Source organism: Eumetopias jubatus, unplaced genomic scaffold (genome assembly GCF_037043125.1).
Source record: "Eumetopias jubatus isolate StellerSeaLion01/CBP00866 unplaced genomic scaffold, mEumJub1_p1.0 scaffold_9, whole genome shotgun sequence".
Classification (NCBI taxonomy): domain Eukaryota; kingdom Metazoa; phylum Chordata; class Mammalia; order Carnivora; family Otariidae; genus Eumetopias; species Eumetopias jubatus.
Window position 1 is genome coordinate 118,495,260 of NW_028274815.1, and position 21,234 is coordinate 118,516,493.

The 21,234-nt window shown below is 39.0% G+C and overlaps 1 protein-coding gene across 1 annotated transcript in view; it reads right to left on the reverse strand.

Annotated features, from left to right (window-relative positions):
* Positions 1-21,234, reverse strand: part of RBL1 (RB transcriptional corepressor like 1) — a 60,037-nt gene that overhangs the window by 20,823 nt on the left and 17,980 nt on the right. The window contains exons 10-16 of the mRNA XM_028118923.2: positions 16,802-16,914; positions 16,506-16,609; positions 9,665-9,802; positions 8,508-8,672; positions 5,679-5,811; positions 1,550-1,816; positions 536-747 (exon numbers count right to left, since the gene is read on the reverse strand). Of these exons, the coding sequence (XP_027974724.1) occupies positions 536-747; positions 1,550-1,816; positions 5,679-5,811; positions 8,508-8,672; positions 9,665-9,802; positions 16,506-16,609; positions 16,802-16,914 (1,132 nt within the window). The remainder of the gene's footprint in view (positions 1-535; positions 748-1,549; positions 1,817-5,678; positions 5,812-8,507; positions 8,673-9,664; positions 9,803-16,505; positions 16,610-16,801; positions 16,915-21,234) is intronic.

A 21,234-nucleotide genomic window follows, 5' to 3' on the forward strand; every position in this document is an offset into this window, starting at 1 on the left:
AGTCTCAGTTTAGGAAGATGAAAAAGTTCTGGAGATGGATGATGATGAAAGCTGCACAACAATGTGAATGTATAATGACACTTCACTGTACACTAAAAATGGTTAAAATGATAAATTTTATGTATATTTTACTACACACACACAAAAGGCTAAAGCTGCTCTGTTAATCTTTCTTGCACTGATTAAATGAGGTAATTTTAGTTTTATTTAAAATATTTTATTTATTTATTTGACAGAGAGAGAGAGCACAAGCAGGGGGAGCGGCAGAGGCAACAGGAGAAGCAGGCTCCCCGCTGAGCAAGGAGCCAGATGTGGAGCTTGATCCCAGGACCCTGGAATCATGACCTGAGCTGAAGGCAGACACTTAACCGACTGAGCCACCCAGGCGCCCCTTAAAATATTTTATTTTTAAGTAATCTGTACACCCAATATGGGGCTTGAACTTACAACCCTATGATCAAGAGTCACATGCTCTACTGACTGAGCCATCCAGGCACCCCAAATGAGATCTTTTGGATGCCATAAAATCACATACCTTTCTATAAAACAGTGCTAAAGACCCAGTTCTCTTTGGTTTGTTTATTCCAGTTGGATGTGCCTCTTGTGCTTTAGTCAGATGGGTCTGTTTCGGAGAAGCACCAATTAATGACTGAGCAGTAAGTGATATAGGACTCTCGACTTTGGACTCCTGAGCTGTATTCATGGAAATTGGTATCAGTGTGATCTCTCCAGCATCATTTGCGATACCTAAATGAATAAGCAAGAGTTTTCAATTTTAGAAATAAGCAGCATGTGTTCCAGAAAGGTTGTCAATTCTATCTATCTATGTGTATAAACATAGGAATAGGTTAGAAAAGGAGAAGAAAGCCACAAAAATAGTAATTCTAGGTTACAGCACTCTTGTTTTCTATTTCTGCTCTGAAACAATATTGCTTTCTTTTGAGCTCTTAAGGAGATGTTTTTAATCAAGAAACAAAACTCTTGTAACTCATTTGTAAAGCTCACATAAGAAAATAAAATAAGTCCTAACAAAAAGGGTGGTAAATTTATAAAATGTGAAAATTCAAAAAACAGTGTAAGTTCAAAACAAAACAAAGGGTGGAGCACAGAGGATTTTTATGGCAGTGAAACTATTCTGTATGATACTGTAATGGTGGATATGTGTCATTAAACATTTGTCAAAATCTATAGAATGTACAATAGCGAGAGTAAATCCTAATGTAAACTATGGACTTGAGGTGATAATGATGTGTCAATGTAGGTTCATCAATTGTAACAAATGTACCATTCTGGTGCAGGATGACTACGGTGATGAAAGGTGTGTGTGTGTGTGTGTGTGTGTGTGTCAGTGGGTGTATGGGAAATCTCTGTACCTTCTACTCAATTTTGCTTTGAACCCAGAAGTGCTCTCAAGATAATAAATTTAAAAAAATAGTATAGGTTCAAAAGAAACTGGAATAAAAAGGCCATGTGATCCAATCCAGCAAGACAAATCTTAAATTATTAACTAATTCAGAAAAAATATCAAATAAATGCATTAAAATGTTACCATGCAATGGGATTGTAACTTTATGTCCCGTTGTTCCTGTGACTATGGTTGTGGCCATAGTTAGAAGACTCTGCCCAGGGGAAATTGATATATTTTCAGCAGTAACGCTGGAAGAAGGGGCAATTTTCAATTTTGTTCCTTCTGTTATGATCCTGTCCATAAGTATTTCCTTTGGGGGGTCTTCCCCAAAAAGTCTTCTCTTAGCACTCCCTGCAGTAGGAGAACTGTAGCGTTCATGGACAGAAATTGGAGACAATGGTTGCATATCTAATAGAGAGAAAAATAAATTTAAAATAGTTTGATACATATTCCAAAATAATAAATCAGGTCATTCATTCAAAAAATAGACATTGAGTTACTATGTTAAGAAGTAGGGATTTGGCAGTAAATAACATGGCTTCTGTCTTCATGGAATATAAAGTCTAGTGAAAGAGGCATGGAAAAAGTCATTACATGTGAAAATTATGATAGCTCATCTTCTTGGTTTCTTGAACCCCTTCCTACTATTCAAGGAGCAAAACATTAAGGGTAAGGTAGAAATTGAGAGGTAGAATGAGGTGACCACTAAATTGAAGTAGTCCAATTAGCTTCTGTCCTCTAATTTTATGTAGTAAATAACATCTGAGAAGAAGGTAAATCAGTGATTTGGTTCACAGTTCGCCTCCTCCCACATGCCCACACTTAAGCAGTTTAAGGTACTATGGCTTTCTAATTTAGTAGATACAGAATCATCTTTTATAAGCTCACTAGAGGATAAAGATGAGTAAAGGTGATACGATTCTGTTTAACTTGCCTTAATCTGAGGGTTGGCAGTAGTATGTTGATCAAAAAGAAAGTAAAGTTATGGATTCTACCTATTTTCAGTGCTATCCTTCCAAAGGAGCAGCCTTCACTTTCTACCAAGTGCAAAGGTTCTCCTAGACCCTTATAACCCTACATCTTTTTCCATAATCCTTCCTCACTTTCCCCAACCCATTGTTTCTTTACAGGTATATGATATGCTTTTATTTTATTTTTATTTTTATTTTTTTGAGAGAGAGAGCACACACACACGTGAGAAAGCCAGCGAACAAGCATGTGCATGTAGCAGCGGGGGCAGGGGGAAGAGCAGAGGGAAAGGGAGAATCATAAGCAGGCTCCATGCCCAACGCAGAGCAGAAGCAGGGCTCGATCTCATGACCCTGAGATCATGACCTGAGCCAAAATCAAGAGTTGGACACTTAACCAACTGAGCCACCCAGGTGGTTCTTTATTTTTTATTTGTTAAAGGTAATCTCTACACCCAACATGGGGCTCGAACTCACACGCCACCAAATGAGCCAGCCAGGCACACATATACGATGCTTTCTGCCCCCCTCTTTTTTAAAGATTTTATTTGTTTATATGCCAGAGAGAAAGAGAGCACAAGCAAGGGGAGCAGCAGGCAGAGGGAGAAGTAAGCTTCTTGCTGAGCAAGGAGCCCGATGCAGGACTCAATCCTAGGACCCTCAGACCATGATCTGAGCTGAAGGCAGATGCTTAACCAACGGAGCCACCCAGGTGTCCCACGTATATTACGTTTTTAAAGTGAAAGCATCTGGGGCGCCTGGGTGGCTCAGTCGTTAAGCATCTGCCTTCAGCTCAGGTCATGATCCCAGGGTCCTGGGATCGAGCCCTGCATCAGGCTCCCTGCTCAGCGGGAAGCCTGCTTCTCCCTCTCCCACTCCCCCTGCTTGTATTCCCTCTCTCGCTGTGTCTCTGTCAAATAAATGAATAAAATCTTTAAAAAAATAATAAAATCTTAAAAAAAAAAATAAAGTGAAAGCATTTAAGGGCACCTGGCTGGCTCAGTCGATGGTGCATGGGACTCTTGATCTCAGGGTCATGAGTTCGAGCCCCACATTGGGTGTAGAGATCACTTAAGTAAATAAATATTAAAAAAAAAAATAAAGTGGCACGCCTGGGTGGCTCAGTCGTTAAGCATCTGCCTTCAGCTCAGGTCATGATCCCAGCATCCTGGGATCGAGCCTGACATCGGGCTCCCTGCTCAGCAGGAAGCCTGCTTCTCCCTCTCCCACTCCCCCTGCTTGTGTTTCCTCTCTTGCTGTGTCTCTGTCAAATAAATAAAATCTTTAAAAAAATAAAGTAAAAGCACTTCACTATTTTTACACTCATTAGATAATTAGCCATATCATCTATTTACAAAACATGCTTACAAGTTATAAAGATTACTTCTGACAATGATTTGACAGCTCTCTGTCTTAATGAGGTGAGCGGAGAAATAGTCATGGTTTAATAAAAATCTCCGTAATTCTGGGGCTTATGAAAGCAGCTCTGATTTCCCAGCCTCAGTAGAAAGTATAAAGTTCTATTGTAGCTCCCATTATCCCTTAACAGGAGCCTACCTAGATCTCTTACACACAAGAAATCCAAGGCAGCCCTTGAATCTGACTAGGAATGTTCAAAGCTGGCATTTTAATACAGGATTCACATTACAGCCATGAAATTAGCTGCAAACCCCTTCAAATTATCCTTTCCTAGCACAGTAGTGGAAAAGCTACAGTGAACAACTAATACATTTAGGGGCGCCTGGGTGGCTCAGTCATTAAGCATCTGCCTTCGGCTCAGGTCTTGATCCCGGGATCCTGGGACTAAGCCCTGCATCGGGCTCCCCGCTCCACAGGAAGCCCACTCCCCCTGCTTGTGTTCCCTCTCTTGCTCTGTCAAATAAATAAATAAGACTTTAAAAAAAAGAAAGGAATGTGACAGTTCACCAAGGCACAGAAAAGATGCTCATTCAGTATCATAAATTATAATTTATCGTAATTTATAATACTTCTCCTATAGGAGGAGGTCACAACCACTGTTTAAACTATTTTTTGTAAGTTTTTTAAAAAAAACCACTTTCATTCTCAACGTTTCCAGTGCTTTAAATTTTACTGTACTAAGTATTTTTTACTATTTTTTCATTGCTCTAAACATGAATGACTGATTACTTTAAAAAAGTAATAATTCAGGGCGCCTGGGTGGCTCAGTTGGTTAAGTGACTGCCTTCAGCTCAGGTCATGATCCTGGAGTCCCGGGATCAAGTCCCACATCGGGCTCCCTGCTCAGCGAGGGGTCTGCTTCTCCCTCTGACCCTCTTCCCTCTCATGCTCTCTCATTCTCTCTCTCAAATAAATAAATAAATAAAATCTTTAAAAAAAAAAAAGTAAAACGGGCACCTGGGTGGCTCAGTCGTCAAGCGTCTGCCTTTGGCTCAGGTCATGATCCCAGGGTCCTGTGATCGAGTCCCACATCAGGCTCCCTGCTCAGCAGGAAGCCTGCTTCTCCCTCTCCCACTCCCCCTGCTTGTGTTCCTGCTCTCGCTCTCTCTCTGTCAAATAAATAAAATCTTAAAAAAAAAAGTAATAATTAAGAAAAAAAGCTATCTCTACACCCAGTGGGGGGCTTGAACTCATGACCCTGAGAGGAAGAGTAGGATGCTCTATCACGTGCCCCTAATGACTGATAGTTTTAAAAACTTTTGGGGCACCTGGGTGGCTCAGTCGTTAAGCGTCTGCCTTCGGCTCAGGTCATGATCCCAGGGTCCTGGGATTGAGCCCTGCATTGGGCTCCCTGCTCAGTGGGAAGTCTGCTTCTCCTTCTCCCACTCCCCCTGCTTGTGTTCCCTCTCTCACTGTCTCTCTCTGTCAAATAAATAAATAAAATCTTAAAAAAAGAAAATCTTATTACATTGATATGAGAAACTATACAATGGGCCATACAAGGGTGTTGGCAGAAGTCCCTTTTATTAAAAAAAAAATCTTTTTTAAAGATTTTATTTATTTATTTATTAGAGAGAGAGTGAGAGCATGAGTGGGGGGAGGAGCAGAGGGAGAGGGACCAGCAGACTCTGTGCTGAGCGTGGAGCCCAATGAGGGGCTCACTCCTAGGACCCCAAGATCATGACCTGAGCCAAGACCGAGTCGACCACTCAATTGACTGAGTCACCCAGGTGCCCCTTTAATTTTTATTATTTTTTATAAGCCCCCTTTTAAATCCTGACAAGTAAATTAATTTCATAATAATATATTATCAAGACTTGGTATTTTCTTCAAGAAAATTATCTTTGTTATTTTGTTCATTGTTTTCCCCATGTTGAACCTACCCCTTCGAAGACTCCCACTGTCAGTCCGAACTTCTTTGACCCTTGGATGCATTAGAGGAGACATTGGCATCATGGGAAGATGTCCCTGTACATTTCCCCCATTTCCTGTTTCAAAGTTATTTGGGAATATAACCTGTAAAAAACAAAAATCTTTTGCTTTACATATAGATAGACCCACTAATGAAAACCTGTAACAGGAAAATGAGAAAAAAGTCTTTTTTTCTAAAGATTTTATTTGACACAGAGTGAGAGAGAGAGAGAGAGCACAAGCAGGGGGAGTGGCAGGCAGAGGGAGAGGGAGAAACAGACTCCCCGCTGAGCAAGAGCCCGACACGGGGCTCGATCCCAGGACCCTGGGATCATGACCTGAGCTGAAGGCAGACGCTTAACCGACTGAGCCACCCAGGTGCCCTGAGAAAAAAGTCTTTTTAACTACTTTAAATGCTTTATTTCTCTTCTTTTTCACAAAATAGAACAATTTGCATAAAGTGCTCAATAGTTAATAATTGTTAAATATATCTCACTTAATCTTATAATTTATCTACTTAAGTTTATCGATTACTTCTAAAAGCAAACCAATTAGGTAGGCACTATTTCCACTTAAGGATGAGAAAATCGAGGCTCAAAATATGAAATCTGCTCAAGGATACACTACTATTAAGTAACAGAGCAAGAGCTTCAACCCAAATCCTCTTTCTTCAAGTTCAGAGCTTTTTTTCACTTTCTCAAGGGATTCTACAATGGAAATATTGATGAATACAAAAGATTGCCCAGTTTGCTGCAAAAGTCCAAAATGCATGGAAGAGAGATTTCAAGATTTTTAAGAAATCATCTTCTTTTTAGTTCTTTCTGGTCTTGGATAGTCCTTCCAGTAATTTGGAATTAGAGAAAAATTCATCAGGTTTCATGAAGTATAAGGAGACACAGAAAAGCAAATAAGGATGAAAAGACAGGAGTTACAAAAGAGCAACATAGAGGTAAAGGGGAAAAAACTCCATTTCTCACCTGACACTAAACTGAAATGTGTCACTTGTATTAGGTACAAACTTCTGATTTTTTCAATTTTAACTACTACTAATGAAAAATGTTTAATTTTTTACATAGACATTTGAAAAACCTGATAAAATTAATGGGCTTCTTAGATATGACTTCAAAAGCACCAACAATATAAAAGAAAAAAACAGATAAACAGGAGATCATCAAAATTAAAAGCTCTGTTTTCCAAAAGACTTTATCAAAGGGGTGCTTAGCTGGCTCAGTTGATGGAGCATATGGCTCTTGATCTCAGGGTTGTAAGTTCGAGCCCCATGTTGGGTGTAGCGATTACTTAAAAATAAAATCTTAAAAAAAAAAGTAAAAAAGACAACAAAGGAAAGTTTTGCAAATCATATCAGATAAGGGAGTTGTATCTACAATATATAAAGGACTCCTATAATTCAATAATAAAAAAAACCCAATTAAAAAATGGGCAATAGATTTGAATAGATATTACTCCAAAGAAAATATATAAATGGCCAATGAGCACATGAAAAGACACTGAACACCATTACCCATCAGGGAAATGCAAATAGAAACCACGAGATATTACTTCATGCCCACTAATGGCTAGAATAAAAAAGGTAAGTGTTGTGGGGGGGAAGGTAAGTGTTAGAGAAGATGTGAAGAAACTGGAATCTTCATACACTGATGGTGGGAATGTTAAATGGTTCAGCCACTTTGAGAAGAGTCTGACAGTGCCCCCAAACTGGAGTTAAACAGAGTTACTACATGACCCAGCAATTCCATTCCTAGATATATACCCAAGAAAAATGAGAACGTAGGTCCACACAAAACTTGTGCCCGAATGTTCATAGCAGCACTATCACAGAAATAAAAGGCTGAAACAACCCAAATGTCTATCAGTTAATAAATGGAGGAACAAAATGATATATCTATGCAATGGAATATTATTAAGCCACGAAAAGGAATGAAGTGCTAATATACCCTATAACATGGATGATTCTTGAAAACATTATGCTAAGTGAAAGAAGCGAGTCACAAAGGACCACATATTATATGATTCCACATATATGTAATGTCCAGAATAGACAAATCAATAAAGACAGAAAGTAGATTACTGGTTGGTTAGGGCTAGGGAGAGGAAGGGGGGGAAAGGAAGTGACAGCTAAAGGGTACAGTTACTTGTTGAGGTGATGGCTGCACCTATATATGAATGTACTAAACACTAAATTGTATTTTTTTAAATTATTTATTTGAAAGAGAGAGAGAGTGCATGCAAGTGGGGGGAGAGGGAGAGAATCTCAAGCAGATTCCTGAGCACGATCCTGAGATCATGACTTAAGCTGAAATCAAGAGTCGGATGCTTAACTGATGAGCCACCCAGACACCCCTTGTTTGGGTTTTTTATTTTAATTTTTAAATAGTGTCCACACCCAGTGTGGGGCTCAAACTCACTACCTCAAGATCAAGAGTTGCATGCTCTACTGACTATGCCAGCCAGATGCCCCTAAACTGTATACTTTAAATGGATGAATTGTGTGGTATGTGATTTATATCTCAATACAGCTGTTTTTATTTTTATTTTTTAAAGATTTTATTTATTTATTTGACAGAGAGAGACACAGCAAGAGAGGGAACACAAGCAGGGGGAGTGGGAGAGGGAGAAGCAGACTTCCCATGGAGCAGGGAGCCTGACGCGGGGCTCAATCCCAGGACCCTGGGATTACGACCCGAGCCAAAGGCAGATGAATGATGCTCAACGAATGAGCCACCCAGGCGCCCCTACAAGCTGTTATCTTTTAAATGATTATCACCCTTGCCGTGACTCACTTCTTCACAGGTAGGAACTTTGTTTGCTGAAGCCTGGAGAGCCTCCCACAGTGCAGAATCGTGACTCCATGCTAAACTCTCTAAAATCTGTTCTTCGATGCTGTTCAGGTGTTTCACCATATCCCTGGAAAGTCCCTCCTCTGAGCGGATCACCACCTCAATAACCTGGTAAAGAAAAAATTGCAAAGGTAACGTAGTCTCAAATAGTCATTTCTATACCAGGTTTGCATGTATGACTAGCTTTGGTCTTATGATGATACAGAACCAATGATATCGTTGAACTGTGACTCAGTGGCTTATTAATATATTTTAATTTATAAAGGAGTTTTTAAGATCTTCAAAATGCTTTCACATACATTTCTACTTTTTATGTTTTTTTGTATACATGGAAAAATGAGGCAATAATAGGTGGAAACTGGTCAAGAGCCCAACAGCAGAAGAACTCAGGTCTTGGGTTCCAACTCTAGTGCTATTTTGAATTTACTGTTCCTTCTCAGACTATTTTTCCCAATAGCTCAAAAGAACAAAATGAATAACGTACTTAAAAGGAATTTTGCTTAAATAATTCCATTTTAATAAGAGTAAATTCTAGAACAAAGTCTGTAAGTATATACACAAAAGTATTGATTATTATTTATACTTAGGATTATAATGTATGATTTTAATATTTATGTTTATATGTATTTGTTTTTCTTCAAGGAGAATACATTATTTATGTGCTTAGATAACAAAGGTGTTTAACTTCTTGAATGAAAAATGGATGTTACAAATAAATATGAATTGTTATCAGATAAGGCCAAAACCAACATTGTCCTTGAATAAAATTACCTTTATTTCCTAAGGGAAAATCTGAAAACACACATCAACATTGAAGTAAATATACAGAAGCAATTTTCCTTAAATCACTAAAATAATATTTAAACCCCACTCAGTCAGCAATTCAAATGGATAAGCTTTCCAATTATCTGTATTTTCCATAACTTTAGGCATATTTTAGGTAAAAAATTTAACTCTTCAAACCAACTTTTCTATCAATACTTTGAAAGTAGCACGGATGACAAAATATTAACTAAATCATGCCAATAAGTGTAATAGTGGCATCAGTCTTAAATTAGGACACAAGGTAACATTAAATGTTATTGTAGCTCTGATCTCACCTTATAAAAATAAAATGGTCGTAAATTGAGAACTTCAATAATCCAGGGGAAAGTACGAGGTGAGCTATAGGCAAAGAGCACAATTTCCAAACAACAGGCCATCAAGGAACGATGAAATATATCCTGCTCTAAAAGAACCTTGGAGAACAGAAAAACCACAGTTCAATATTTCTCAGCAATCTCAGCCTTTGCCATTCTATAAAGATGACTACAGAAACAAGATAAAACAATCTCTGTACATTATATTATACCAAATTATCAAAGATAAAAATTTGAGTTCTCAAACTGATAGTTTTCTTATAAAATATAATCTTGCTCAATGGTAGATCTTATATTTAATGAGGCATAAACAACAATCTGCTTTGAAATAAGAAAATAGTCAATATTCCCACCAAGAGGAAGCATTAGGATTATTTCAATTTTTTTTCCATTTGTTTAAATACCAGTTTTATGACAACTGTTTTGTCAACATAAAGACTGGTTAATCAAAACACTAAAATCAAAGGTATTATACTGTCACAGCTAAGACTTTAAAAAAGTTCAGAGAAGTTTACTAAGAAGATAAAAGTCCTGCTCACCACTGAGTTTAAGATTTAACATAAGCTAGGGCACCTGGATGGCTCAGCAGGTTAAGCATCCTACTCTTGGCTTCGGCTCAGGTCATGATCTCAGAGTCCTGAGATCAAGCCCCAAGTTGGGCTCCACGCTCAGTGGGGATGTGCTTAAGATTCTCTCTCTCTCCCTATACCCCTGCCTCCTCAACCACCCCCTTGCTCATGGGCACACTCTAAAAATAAGTTACTAAATCTTAAAAAAATAAAAGATTTAACATAAGTTTTCAGTTTTAAAGATTTTATTTATTTGTCAGAGAGAGAGCACAAGCAGGGGGAACAGGCAGAGCAGGCAGAGGGAGAAGCAGACTCCCTGGTGAGCAAGCCCCGATGTGAGACTCTATCCCAGGACCCTGGGATCATGACCTAAGCTGAAGGCAGACGCTTAACCAACTGAGCCACCCAGGCATCCCACGTTTTCAGTTTTAAAAAGTGTTTTTCTTTTTTGAAAGATATCCTTTTTTCAAATATCACACCAAATCAACAAAAAGAATAAGAAACAGAAACTACCTTGGATAAAACTAGAAGTCAGCTATAACTGCAAACTATAATACGTGACAAATTACTTAGTAGCAAGTAAGATGGTCAAACAAGGGCCTGAAAGAGAGACACTTAGAATTAATGAATTTGTTCCATGCAACCTAGGAAAAACACAGTAACTGAGGGCACAGGTAGAATGGAAAGTAGGGATTAGGCAGAGGCTAACGTGAATGGATGATATGAAAGTCTGTGTAGTTAGAACTCTTCAGGTCCCCACTCAACCCCCACTCTAATGAGTCAGACAATAGGCTTCTAGTCTATCCCAACAGGGATTTGGAGAATTTTATTCTAAGACTGAACTAGGGAGACTTGGAGCTTGAGAACACCAGGCATAGAAGAGACTGTGGTTTTAGGTGAAAGTCTGCACACTATGAGAACAAGTTTCCCTTCCTTGTTTTGCTCCACAACACCAACATTCAGGTAAGAGATCAGCAGACACTTCTCCACAGACACCGAAATATTTCAGAAGAACCTTAAAGACACCAACAGTTGGGCACCTGGGTGGCTCAGTTGGTTAAGCGTTTGCCTTCAGCTCAGGTCATGATCCCAGGGTCTAGGATCGAGTCCCACAACGGGCTCCCTGCTCAGCAGGGAGTCTGCTTCTCACTCTACCCCTCCCCCCTGCTCATGAGATCTGTCTCTCTCTCAAATAAATCTTAAATAAAAAAGACACCAACAGCTGAGGGTCCCTAATACTACATGTTCACATGAGACTGTTGAACTTACATTCCCACTCTTGCATACAAAGCTTTGAAGCAAACTGCTCAGTCACCCTAAGGGTTTATTAATGTTTCATTTTTACTGCCTTATTCAAATATATGTGGATATCCAAGAATAATCTAACATATGAGGAAATCTTCCAGAAAAACAAAGATTAAAACAGATTAAAAGGGCGCCTGGCTGGCTCAGCTGGCGGAGCATGCGACTCTTGATTCTAGGGTTGTAAGTTTGAGCCCCATGCTAGGTGTAGAGATTACTTAAAAATAAAATCTTAAAGGGGCACTTGACGGGCTCAGTTGGTAGTGCAAGTGATTCTTGATTTCAGGGTTGTGAGTTCGTGCCCTCTTGGGTATGGAGCACACTGGGCATGGAGCCTACTTAAAATTAAAAAAAAATTTCTTAAAAAAATAAAACAAAAAAACTCAGAAGAAACAGAGACAATGCAGTCAACATAAAACTTCAAAAGAAATCTAAATTTAACCTCACATAACAAGATATCTCAGAAATGAAAATACAGCTAACAAAAAAATTCACTAGAAATTCACTAGAAGTTGAGTAAATATCCTTAGAAGTAGAATAAAATAACAAAGAAATGGAAAATTAGAGAAAAGGATCAATCCACAAAGTTCCTCATCTGAATAATAAGAGCTCCAGAAAGATAAATCAGTGGGCAATACATTATCTAAGAAATAATGCAATAAAATGATCCAGAACTGCAAGACATAAATTTCTGGACTAATAGGGCAACTCTGTAGGAATGCTCAACACATAAATGAAAAGACCACAATAAGACTTTATTGTAAATTTTAGAACATAAGAAATAAAAGGAAGATACTAAGATTCCAGAAAATAAAAACAGGTCACATACCAGTACTGAAAATTAGAATGCCATTGGACTTCTAATTAGCAACACTGGAATGTAGAAGATAATGGAGCAATGCCTTCAAGATCATAAAGGAAAATGACTGTCAGTCTAAAATTCTATACACAGACAACTATCAATCAAGTGTGAATCTAAAGACTTTATGCAGGGTTTTTAAAGATTTATTTATTTATTTATTTTTAGAGGCAGGGGGAGCGGGAGAGGGAGAGGGAGAGTCTTAAGCAGACTCTGTGCTGACTGCAGAGCCCAACATGGGGCTCAATCTCATGACCCTGAGATCACAACCTGAGCTGAAACCAAGAGTGGATGCTTAACCGACTGCACCACCCAGGTGCCCCCTTTATGCAGAGTTTTTAAAAAGGGACTTAAGGCTTCCACATTTTACTGAACTACAAAATCTCTATACCAGTGGACTGTGAAATTATGCATATATAATGTAATACCTACAGCAACAACTAAACAAATCTGTACAGAGTCTAAAAAATATTCAAGTAGGGGCACCGGGCTTGCTCAGTCAGTAGAGTGTGTGACTCTTGATCTCAGGGTCATGAGTTCAAGACCCACATTGGGCACAGACCTTACTAAATAAATAATGTTCAAGTAATCAACAGGGAAGTGGGAAAAAGAAAACAAAAAGCAAAGAGAACAATCAGAAACAAGAAATAAAATGACAGACTTATGCCCTAACATATCAATAATTAAATTTAAGTTGTCTAAATTTACCGATTTATTTATTTATTTAAAGATTTCTTTCTTTCTTTATTTATTTGATAGAGAGAGACACAGCGAGAGAGGGAACACAAGCAGGGGGAGCAGGAGAGGGAGAAGCAGGCCTCCCTGTGGAGCAGGGAGCCCGCCGCAGGGCTCGATCCCAGGACCTGGAATCATGACCTGAGCCGAAGGCAGACGCCCAATGACTCAGCCACCCACATGCCCCGATTTATTTATTTTCAAAGATTTTATTTATTTGACAGAGAAAGACACACTGAGAGAGGGAATACAAGCAGGGGGAGAGGGAGAGGGAGAAGCAGGCTTCCCGCGGGGCTCCATCCCCGGACCCTGGGATCATGACCTGAGCTGAAGGCAGATGGTTAACGACTGAGCCACTCAGGCGCCCCTAAGTTTACCGATTTAAAGAGACTAAGAGAGATTAAAAAATGTGATTCCGTTATATGCTACCTACAAGAAACTCACCTCAAAGGTAATGATACATGTAGGCTGAAAATACAAGATAGACCATGTAAACATTAATCAAAAGAAAGCAGAAGTGGCTATAAGTAAACAAAAGATTTTGGAACAAAGAGAGTTATAAGCTTCAGAGAGGACATTATCTCATGATAAAAGGATCAATTACCAAGAAGACATAGCAATCCTCAATGTGTATGTATCAAACAGCAGAGCATCAAAATATATGGATTTTAAGAAGTCTAATACAGCTGAAAGGAGAGGGGCGCCTAGCTGGCTTCATTGGTAAAGCGTGCAAACCTTGATCTTGGGGTTGTGAGTTCGAGCCTTGCACTGGGTGGAGTGATTACTTAAAAATAAAATCTTAAAAAAAAAAAAAAAGAGGGGCACCTGGGTGGCTCAGTCGTTAAGCGTCTGCCTTGGGCTCGGGTCATGATCCCAGGGTCCTGGGATCGAGCCCCGCGTCGGGCTCCATGCTCAGCGGGGAGCCTGCTTCTCCCACTCCCCTGCTTGTGTTCCCTCTCTCGCTGTGTCTCTGTCAAATAAATAAATAAAATCTTAAAAAAAAAAAAAAAAAGAGGGGCACCTGGGTGGCTCAGTTGTTAAGCGTCTACCTTCAGCTCAGGTCACGATACCAGGGTCCTGGGATCGAGCCCCGTGTCAGGCTCCCTGCTCAGTGGGAGGCCTGCTTCTCCCTCTCCCACTCCCCCTGCTTGTATTCCCTCTCTCGCTATGCCTTTCTGTCAAATGAATAAAATCTTAAAGAAAAACAAAAACTGAAAGGAGAAACAGATAAATCTACAATTACATTTGGAGACTTCAATATCATTCTCTCAACACTTGATAGAACTAGACAGAAAATCAGCAAGGATACAGAGGTCAACACCACCATCAAGCAACACTAGAGAACTGACATTTACAGAACACTCCACACAACAACAACAGAATACACACTGGGGGTCATAAAATAAACTCAACAAATTTAAAACAACTGAACTCATATAGAGTGTGAGTGGAATGAGTGTGACTACAAAAGGGTAGCATGAGGGGAGATCACTGTGAAAACAGAACAACTCAGTATCTTGATTTTGGTGGCGGGTGCATTAACCTACAAGTGATGCAATGGTGAAGAGGAAGACACATATATTGTTCCAGTGTTCATTTCCTGGTTTTGATATTATATCATGTAAAATGTAGCCACTGGGGGCAATTGACTACATAGGACCTCTCTGTACCTTTTGTAATTTTCTATGAATTTGTAATTATTTCAAAATAAAAAGTTGAAAATTTACTTCTCAGGAAGTTACGGAAACATATGCTTTGTCAAATATTAGGATTCTCACAAAAGAGAAAGCCACGGAATCCAGGAAAAAGGGGAACCAACACAGAAGAGAGATAAAAATTTCCAGAATGAAAACAGAGAAATTTTATTACATTAGTTATGAAGCACCCCTCAACATCAACCTGTTCCTATTGGAAGTGAAAGTCAGAGGACTCCAAGAGTGACAAGGAGGAGGAGGAAACCAAAAGATCATATAAGAGCTTTGAGTTTTTATAAACTGTATGTATGTATATATGTATGCATGTATTTACTTACTTATTTATAGTAAGCTCTACGCCCAGCAGGCTTGAACTCATGACCCCAAGATCAAGAGTCACATGCTCTACCAACTGAGCCAGCTAGGCACCCCAACAGCTTTGACTATTTATTTATTTATAAATATATTTTTTAAAGATTTTATTTATTTATTTGAGAGAGAGAGAGAGAATGAGAGAGAGAACATGAGAGGGGGGAGGGTCAGAGGGAGAAGCAGACTCCCTGCTGAGCAGGGAGCCCGATGTGGGGCTCGATCCCAGGACTCCAGGATCATGACCTGAGCTGAAGGCAGTCGCTTAACCAACTGAGCCACCCAGGCACCCCTATTTATAAATATTTTATTTTTTAAATAATCTCTACACCAAATGTGGGGCTCAAACTCACAACCCTGAGATCAAGAGTCGCATGCTCTACCAAATGAGCCAGCCAGGCACCCCAGCATTGACTTTTTAGAAACATTCCTTTACATAGCTATTGGAGAGAGCGGCCAGTGTTATCAATGTTCAAAGAAAACAAAGCAATTTTTTTTATTTTTGAGAGAGAGAGAGAGAGAGTGCGAGCAGGGAGGGGTGGAAAAAGGAAAGAGAATCCCAAGCAGGCTCCATGCTCAGCAAGGAGCCTGATGCAGGGCTCTATCTCAGACCCTGAGATCATGATGTGAGCTGAAATCAAGAGTCTGACACACTTAGGGCGCCTGGGTGGCTTAGTCGTTAAGCGTCTGCCTTCGGCTCGGGTCATGGTCCCAGGGTCCTGGAATCGAGCCCTGCATCGGGCTCCCCGCTCAGTGGGAAGCCTGCTTCTCCCTCTCCTACTCCCACTGCTTGTGTTCCCTCTCTCACTGTGTCTCTCTCTGTCAAATAAAATAAAATAAAATCTTTAAAAAAAAAAGAAAAAAGAGTCTGACACTTAACCGACTGAGCCACCCAGGCACCCCACAAAGCAATTTTTTAACAAGCATTTTATTCCTCCAAAATCCCTGGGAGGTATGGGCAAATATCTTAATTATCAGTTGGGTTAACAGTTGGGGAGGGGCATCTCATTATTAGCAGCAAGGACAAAAAAAGGACCTGAAGGGAAAGGATACTGATGGTGTACCAGAGATGAATTTCATGTATTTTACATTTCTACCTAGAGATGGCTAGCTCTGGATGTGCAAAAGACAAATAAGGCCAACTAGCAAATCATACTGGATAAGTCTGCTATTAACTGCTGATTCCCAAGACACTACGCAGCCTCTCAACACACTGCTTTCAGGCTTAGGAAGTTTTAGACCTTGCCAGTGGCTGGTAGAGTGGATTTACTTACTGACATGTCCATTCCATGAAGTCTTCGTGTTTCCTGAACCATTACAGTCTCTAATATTTTATAATACAAAATTTCTGCAAGCTTTAGTCTGTTTACAGCAAAGTCTAGGGAGGGGAATAAAAGGGAAAATATGTGTTAATGAAATGTAGCTGTTAAGGACTGAAGAACAAAACTTTTATATAAACTTAAATCTCATACATTAAGAATAACTGGGAAAGAAAAAAATTTAATTTCTACTTTTTAGGGCCAATCTGTCTACTTTCAATGCTATGTCAACTTTAGTTTTGTCTTCTTACCTATGTGTGATCCAGGCTGTTCATCTGTTGATTGAGTATAGTGTTGGCAGAAAGTCTCTCCTATTCCTTTCACTATTTTCATAATGTTTTCCACAGGATTACGCATACAAGATCTATGAAATACAAGAGGAACCTAATTACCAGGAAAAACCCTCAGACTACCAACATTTATTCCAGTTCTGATCCCAGTTGTAAACCTCGATACATAAACAGCATATTTCAAATAAATCGAAAGCATTTAAACAAAGTCATTTGGCATACTGTTTTGGAATTTCAACATTAGCAGAGTCAATATTATCTCTTTTATGCTTCTATTTATATGACATTTTAGAAAAGGCAAACTATAAGGATAGAAAATATATCTCATGTTGCCAGAGGCTGGGGATGACATAGGGGTTGACTAAAAAGGGGCATAAATTTTGGGGGCTAATGGAATTGTTCTAAGTCTTAATTGTGGTTATATAACTGCATGCATTTGTCAAATCTCATACCCTTATACAGTTAAGAGGATGACTCATATTGATATAAATTATAATTTAATAAACCTGATTTAAGAAAAATAGAGGGGTGCCTGGGTGGTTCAGCTGGTTAAGTGTCTGACTCTTGATCTCAGGGTTTTGAGTTCAAGCCCTGAGTTGGACTCCATGTTGGGTGTGGAGCCTACTTAAAAAAAAAAAAAAAAGATGATGTGGTAGTATTCGGGTATATATAAAATAGATACAGTTGACCCTTGAACAAGATGGGTTTGAATTGTGCAGGTCCATTTATAAGTGGATTTTTTGATAAATACAGTATTGTAAATGTATTTTCTTTCCTTTATGATTCTCTTCATATTTTCCTTTCACTAGCTTGATTTATTCTAAGAATACAGTATATAATACATGTAATGTACAAAACACGTGTCTATCAACTGTTTATGTTATTGGTAAGGCTTCTGCTGATCAGGAGCACCTGGGTGGCTCAGTCATTAAGCGTCTGCCTTTGGCTCAGGTTATGATCCCAGGGTCCTGGGATCGAACCCCGTATTGGGCTCCCTGCTCAGCGGGAAGCCTGCTTCTCCCTCTCCCACTCCCCCTGCTTGTGTTCCCCCCCCCCGTCAAATAAATGAATAAAATCTTAAAATAAAGCCTTCTTCTGATGAATGGAAGACTGTTACTAGTTAAGTTTTTGAGGAGTCAAAAGTTATATATGGGGTGCCTGGCTGGCTCTGTCAGTACAGCATGCAACTCTCAATCTCAGGGTCATAAGTTTGAGCCCCACATTAGGTATAGAGATTACTTAAAAATAAAATCTTTTTTTTTTTTTTAAGATGTATTTATTTGAGAGAGAGAGAGGTCATGAGTTCCAGCCCCACGTTGGGTAGAGAGATTACTTTTAAAAAAGCAAGTTATATACAGATTTTCAACTGTGTGGGGGGTTGGCGACCCTAACTCCCATACTGTTCAAGGGTCAACTATATATATTTATAGTGCTGGAACAATAAACTGCATGTAATTCTTATCAAAGCCTAAAGAATAACAAATAGAAAAATATAGCACTAAAAAGGAAAGCACTTGGTAAGAAATACCCCTGTTACGTTTATATTAACTGCTACTTTTCTGTCATTCAAACACAGAATCTTAATTCAGGAATGAAAAATTCAAGACTATGAGAAAGAAAGTGATTTGCCCAAAGCCAGATAATTAGTGCAGGGTTCAGGACTCCCAACTCCATGTTCAAACAGACCAGAATCATGTATAGAGAGAGGTAGGCAGCACATATGGCAAAAATATGTTCTTATCAAGTTCTTCTAATGCAAGCTGTGCCTCTTGAGTTATGTTTCTTCTTTTTAGGTTTTTTTTTTAAGTTATGTATTAAAAACATATAACAACAAAAACAAAAACCACATAACAAATTGACCTTAATTTTTAAGAGTACAGTATAGTATTTTTCACCACATGCATACTGTTGTGCAATAGATCTCTAGAACTTTTTCATCTTGTATGACTGCAACTCTATACCCATTGAACAACTTATTTCCCCTCCTTCCAACCCTGGCAACCATTCTAATTTGTTTCTATCAGTCTGATTACTTTTTTTTCCTTTGCTGCACTTAAGTATTTAAGTTTGATGTAGTCCCATTTGTCTATTTGTCCTCTTGTTACCTGTAATTTTCATGTCATATCCAAGAAATCATTGCCCATTCCAATGTCATAAGGCTTTTCCTTTATGCCTTCTTCTAGTTGTAGAGTTTCAGGTCTCATGTTTAGGTTTTCAATCTATTTTGAGTTAACTTTTGGATATGGTGTAAGATAAAAGTTCATCTTCCTTCTTTTATATAGACATCCACTTTCCCCAGCACCGTTTGTTGAAGAGACTATCCTTTCCCTATAGTGTAGTCTTGGCACCCTTGTCAAAGATCATTTCACCAAATACATGAAGATTTATTTTGGCATTCTCTAGTCTGTTCCACTGGTCTACATGCCTGTCTTTATGCCAATCCCATACTGTTTTGATTATGGTAGCTTTGTAATGTGTTTTGAAATCAGGAAGTGTGAGGCCTTCAGTTTTGTTGTTCTGTCTCAAGATTGTTTTGGCTGTTAAAGGTACTTTGAAATTCTATGTCAATTTTAGGAATTTTTTTTCATTTCTGTAAAAAATGCCACTGGCATTTTGATAGGGATTGCACTGAATCTATAGATTGCTTTGGGTAATAAGGACATTTTAACAATATTAAATCTTCCCACTTATGATCATGGAATGTCTTCCCATTTGTTTCTAGATTCTTTGTGTTTTGCATACCTTCCTTCCTTCCTTCCTTTTCTTGTTGCCATAAAATGTTTGCATCATTGCCTTGACACTTCTTTTCAACTTGTTCATGCTTAAATGAACAGTCCAGTCCATATCTATTTATTCAAATGCTATGAGGGAAGATCTTCATGACACTCTTTCTACCTTACTTGCAATTTGCATATCTTTTGAGCTATGTTTGAGGCTAGGATTGTTCTGTCCACTTTTCTGTAGACTGAAGGTTTGGGGAGTAGAGGAGAGCTCGGCTAGTGCTATGTTCACCTTTTATTAGAAGACCAGGGCTTTGCTTACTCTTCCAAGATTAGTTAAATGTCCCTATTCCAGGTTATGCTATATCTAGTCAGGGATATCTTCTAGTTCTATTAGCATCAGGATATCCCCTCAAATTAGTATGGAACCTTGGAAAATGACAGGCCCTGGGAGTTCATCCTATTTCTGCAGTTATCTTAGTGGTGGAATATAGGGACTTTCACTTGGGGTGATCTATGACTTTTTTTTTTTTTAATATTTTTTTTAAATTTGATTTCATATGGATTTTTTTTTTTTAGATTTTATCCATTTATTCATGAGAGACAGAGAGAGAGAGAGAGAGAGAGGCAGAGGGAGAAGCAGGCTCCCAAGGAGCAGGGAGCCCGATGCGGGACTCGATCCCAAGACCCTGGGATCATGACCTGAGCCGAAGGCAGACGCTTAACCATCTGAGCCACCCAGGCGCCCGATCTATGACTTTTTACTCATTTGTCTACTCACCCATGTCTCTCTGTATCTGGGTTATTAATGAGCATACTCAATATCTATCAACATATCCTCTCCTTCTCTAGTAATACTTCTTAGAGATGGGCATATCAGAATCAATCGTTCCTTTCTTGACCATCATTTTGGAAATTTATAGCATGAAATCATATCCCTCTCTTCATTTGATTGCTGCTGGTAAGTAGTTTGCTGGTTTTTTACTATTCTCTTATTTCACTAAGTATTAGGAAATTAGGTTCTCTGATCTGGATTTATTCTACCATCTTTGCTAGGACACATGCCTCTTTATCTTAAACAACTGCATAAAATTCCATTTATGGCTGCACCATCAATATGTAATCAGTCTCCCCCTTGATGGACATTTAGATTGAAACCATTTAAAGTCAATGTAAAAAGAAAAACAATAATGCATAACTTAGGGGTAGTTACAAGAGTGGAATATTAGGGCTAACTAACTTTAAGAAGTATTTATTTTGCCTTTAAAGTCTTTAATAGTATGAAATAATATCTCTATAGAATTTTTTTTTTTAAGATTTTATTTATTTGACAGAGAGAGAGAGCACACAAGCAGGGGGAGAGGCAGGCAGAAGGAGAGGGAGAAGCAGGCTCCCCCGCAGAGCAGGGAGCCCGATGTGGGGCTCAATCCCAGGACCCTGTGATCATGACCTGAGCTGAAGGCAGTTGCTTAACCAACTAAGCCACCCAAGCACCCCTCTATATAATTTTAATAGGTACTTTCATCTGATTTTAGGTCAACATACTTTGTGATTAAAATTTATTTAGGGTACCTGGGTGGCTCAGTTGTTTAAGTGACTGCCTTTGGCTCAGGTCATGATCCTGGAGTCCTGGGATCGAGTCCTGCATCGGGCTCTCTGCTCAGCAGGGAGTCA